The 4498-nt window shown below is 39.7% G+C and overlaps 1 protein-coding gene across 1 annotated transcript in view; it reads left to right on the forward strand.

Annotated features, from left to right (window-relative positions):
• The window catches only part of LOC107666018 (uncharacterized protein C16orf96 homolog), a 20209-nt gene that overhangs the window by 12709 nt on the left and 3002 nt on the right, over positions 1–4498 (forward strand). Inside the window, exons 10-11 of the mRNA XM_016457110.1 lie at positions 797–962; positions 1034–1145. Coding sequence (XP_016312596.1) covers positions 797–962; positions 1034–1145 — 278 coding nt within the window. The remainder of the gene's footprint in view (positions 1–796; positions 963–1033; positions 1146–4498) is intronic.

Here is a 4498-nt window from a genome sequence, read left to right on the forward strand (position 1 = left end):
AAAAGCGCCTAAACAAAAAAAAAAAAAAAAAAATGAAATGTGGAATGTTGGACACTTCATGCACTCAGCTGTCGCAGCTTTAATTATGTGGCGAAGGCGGAGGGGCTATCAGACTCTGATTATGAATTACAAAATAACCTTATATAATTCATACACTATATGGATGAGTACATAGTGCCTAAGTACATAGTGTATACAGGTGCATCTCAATAAATTAGAATGTCGTGGAAAAGTTCATTTATTTCAGTAATTCTCTATGGGGTTCAGGTCAGGCGAGTTTGCTGGCCAATCAAGCACACCAACACCATGGTCATTTAACCAGCTTTTGGTACCTTTGGCAGTGTGGGCAGGTGCCAAGTCCTGCTGGAAAATGAAATCAGCATCTCCATAAACCTTGTCAGCAGAAGGAAGCATGAAACTTTTCCACTACATTCTAATTTATTGAGATGCACCTGTAAGTGCATAGTGTGTAATGCGTCATTTGGGATGCAGCTGTTAAAATAGTCTATGTGACATCAGTGTTTCAAATGTAATGTTATGAAGCTACAAGAATACTTTTTGTGCATTTATTCAACAATTCCTTGTCTTCAGTGTCAGTCTTTGAACCACTGATGTCACATGGACTATTTTAAAGATGGCCTTACTACCTTTCTGGGTCTTGATCGTGGTAGTTCCCTTGCGGTCTATGGAGGGTCAGAAAGCTCTCGGATTTCACCAAAAATATCTCATAATTTTCATTTTTGGGTGAACTATCCCTTTAAGAGTGCTGAGTGATGTTTTATTGTCTGTTGTGCAGTGAGAGGATCCCAGAAATGGCCGATTACTGTTACCTGTCCCGTAACTGTGGGGGCAGCCACACCCTCACCTACCCCAGCCGCCGCTACACCCGCCTTCAGCACATCACCCATCTGATCCAGAGCGAAGAGGAGAGTCGGCCCGTGTCCACTGGACCGCCCACACAGGTCTGCCACAGAATCCGTTGAAAATGTCATAAACAGTGAGTATGTATGAACTGTGAGCTGTGTTTCTTCAGGCAGCAGAGGTGGACATCTTAGGTTTGGATGGACAGGTCTACAAGGGCCGAATGAGCAGCAGAGCAGTGAGACTCTCCGAGACCAGATTTCCCACCATCTCTCCTCGAGAAGGTAATATCACACATCACACTCCACACACAGTAATAGCCAGAGGGAATATTTGCACAGTAATGACCCATCAAGTTTGATTAAGCCATCAAAATATGAGGAGTATGTTATATTGGGATAATGAAATATGGGTTTTTGTTTAGCTATGCAAATGCTTATAAAAACAAGTAACTCACAGGAAATAAAGCATACTTTGACTACAATATAGTCAGTTATTAATATTTCACTGGTTTTTGGTACTCCTAGGCATTACTCAATAAGCTTTCTGCATGTATCATGCCCAATTTCTTGCAAAGCCTCATTAAATTCCTCCCAAAGTTGAGATTCATTCATCAGCTATGAATTTCCCAGAGGTTTTCAATGGGATTAAGTAACACTCTCGCTGCTCGCCTGCATTGTGTATGTAGTGTGTTTGGGATTATTGTGTTAGAAATGTCACATTCAGTATGGCTAACACCTGCCATAGTGATTGATTCAATTATAGGCTGGGAATAATGAGAGCAAGCTTTGTATGTTAGCTTTGGCCAAAAATGATGTCTGCACGATTCGGCATGTTTCATAATCACAACTGAAAACACAAAATAGGAAAAATGTCTGTTTTCCTAGACATCAATTTTGGCCATTGACACAGTATCCATTCCTATCACTTCTAAACATTTATAAAGCCTCCATTTACTGTAATGAAAGCTTTAAAAGTTCATTTAAATATGAGAGTTTTGTCCTTATTTACTCACCCTCATAATGTTTCAAACCTGCATACTGCTATTGTTTTATTGACCACGCCTGTCAATTTCCAAAAATGACAACCAAACTATAAAAACACCATTTAAGAATTATAAATGTAGTCCATACGATTTCTGTGCAATATTTTAAGCATTCTGAAATCATATGAACAGGCGTTCTTCTCCACTGTAGCTCTCAAATCTCAATTTTTGTATATGCTAATTATCAAAGTCCCTTTAAGGCAAGCCATGTCACTCGGCGGCCATCTTTGAAAAGTGCAGCTCCTATCACTTTGAATGGGGAAACATCAAATTCTCCAAAACTGTTCACTAAGCTTACGATTAAATTTTATATTTGAAATCACTAATGAAATCTGACAACAACTGTGTCATAAATGTTGTTTCTTTTGCTCAAATAGCGTTATTAAAAGCTTATTTTTCAGGCTAGATCAGCCAGTGCGCATGCGCAGTCTTGAGTGCACGTCTCAGGGCGCTGACTGTTTCTATAGCAACCGGGACGTCTAATGGCAGCTGCAGTGATGCGCTGACTTTACCGATTAGCGATGGGCTCTTTCATTCAGAAGGCGGGGCTTCCTGCGATTGAGCGGCCATATTAAGCGTTGCATTTTTCCTCATTCAAATCTATACGAGTGACACGTCTTGGGTATTCTATAGTCTTTGTAATTCTTCAGAAGACTTGGAATAAAGCACATGAGTTACATAGACATCTTTCATGGTGCGTTATGGTGCTGCTCCACCTCAGTGTCATTTACCTTCATTGATTTTTCATTAGCATTATTGTTTTTGGAGTTTCAGCACCTAGAAATAGAAATATCATGAATTCGAGAGAACTGGTTATGGACGTCTTAAGGCCCGTTCACACCAAGCACGATAACTATAAAGATAACGATAAAGATATAGTTCTAAAAATCGTTCTCAATATTAAATCTTTATAGTTATCGTTCTTGGTGTGAACGGGTCTTTAGGCGTATTTCATATTGTATTTCAATGCTTTTTCATTTGCAACTTTTGTGTTCTCTTGCAAAAGTATTGCATTCCCTCAAGAACCTTTACGTTCTCTTTCAAAAATATTGTGTTCCCTCAAAAAACTTTGTTTGCTTGCCAGTCTTTTGCATTCTCTCACAAAAGTACTGCGTTCCCCTAAGAAACTTTGTGTTTGCTCGCTCCAGATCTGGATCAGCGTTGACATGAGAACAGTTGAGCACATGAATGACTGATTCTTGAGCTGTAAGCTGTTCATTGATGGTAGGAACTTCTGTTGTGTTCAGGACAATGTCCAGACTGAAGTCTATAAAGGGGCCTCATGGCCCTGATCATGCTTCCCCTCACGACTCGTTACACAACGCATGTTATCATGATAGCATCATAATATCCATCTGCACGCTTGACCCACTTTTTGCTCATCTTGCTGTGGACAACTGGGTCTGGACTGCGGGGGAGAAGAAGAACTCCCTGGTAGCAGACAGAGAAGATTACTGAAAATTTGATTTAGTGTTATGTAGAGTGGTTGGTTGTGTTGTAGTTTTATTCAGGACTGAGGAAAATAGGACTGAAGGAAGAACAGTAGGGCTTGAGATTGGACTTGGTAGGGTGCCTAGTTTAATGTTGCTTGCTGGAAAGAACCGAACATTTCTGTGTTACATAATAGCAGAGCAGCAATGAGAAACCATCTGGAAGTGACAACAGACCTGGAGGAAAATTGGTCTCAGACCTTGCCCTTCGTTGTATCACCGAATCAAAGGAAGATGGTGAAAGTCAAACAAAAAAGACACTTGCTTGGCAGATGAGCCGTGTCATGCTTGACCGAGCAAACGTTTGGCAGCTTATCCATGTCATGAGGTAAAGAGATGATTTATGAGAAAACAAGTCTAGTGTTGAAGGTCAGAAGTTGTTGTTTCCACACAAAGCACAACAGTCACATTCTTGAAGAAAATATCTCCACAGAGAAAGAATGATGTAAAAACCGTTCCAGACAGACCTACCATGAAACCATTATACCATATATAATTTTAGGGAAATTAGACCACATGACATTTTATAACCTAAGCCATGTCATAAAATGGTCAAATTATCTGAGAATTTAAAAGATTATTGACCTTGACACAGTCGTGAGGGCTCTCTATGATATTGTTTGCATTTTTAACATTGATTTAAGCTTGATTTGGCCTTGAAGGACTTGCTACTGCCAATAGATATATAGACATGCTGCTGTAAGCATGTAAGATATGCTGCTGCATGAATAGACATTCATAAATCCAGTAGCAGATTTAGACAGGTGGTGCTGGGGGAGGTGGAGAGTCTCAGAGGAACACTATAGCGTGCTGCAGGACCAGCTTACAGTGAACTCTAAACCAGACTATTTAAATGTTGAACAAGCAATCTCATTGGCTGCAGAATCAGCAGTCAAGCTTGTGCCATGCAATGAATGATGTGATTGCTAGCAGGTTGCATGTTAAGGACCTTCAGTCTGCGCCATCTAGAGTTTCATGATTGAACTATATGTTTTTCCCTAAGAAATAGTAATAAAGGTTTGTCAGACAAAAGTTTATGTCTGCTGCTGCATGAATAGGTATATATATATATATATATATATATATATATATATACAATATA

Source organism: Sinocyclocheilus anshuiensis, unplaced genomic scaffold (genome assembly GCF_001515605.1).
Source record: "Sinocyclocheilus anshuiensis isolate Anshui unplaced genomic scaffold, SAMN03320099.WGS_v1.1 scaffold229, whole genome shotgun sequence".
Lineage (NCBI taxonomy): Eukaryota > Metazoa > Chordata > Actinopteri > Cypriniformes > Cyprinidae > Sinocyclocheilus > Sinocyclocheilus anshuiensis.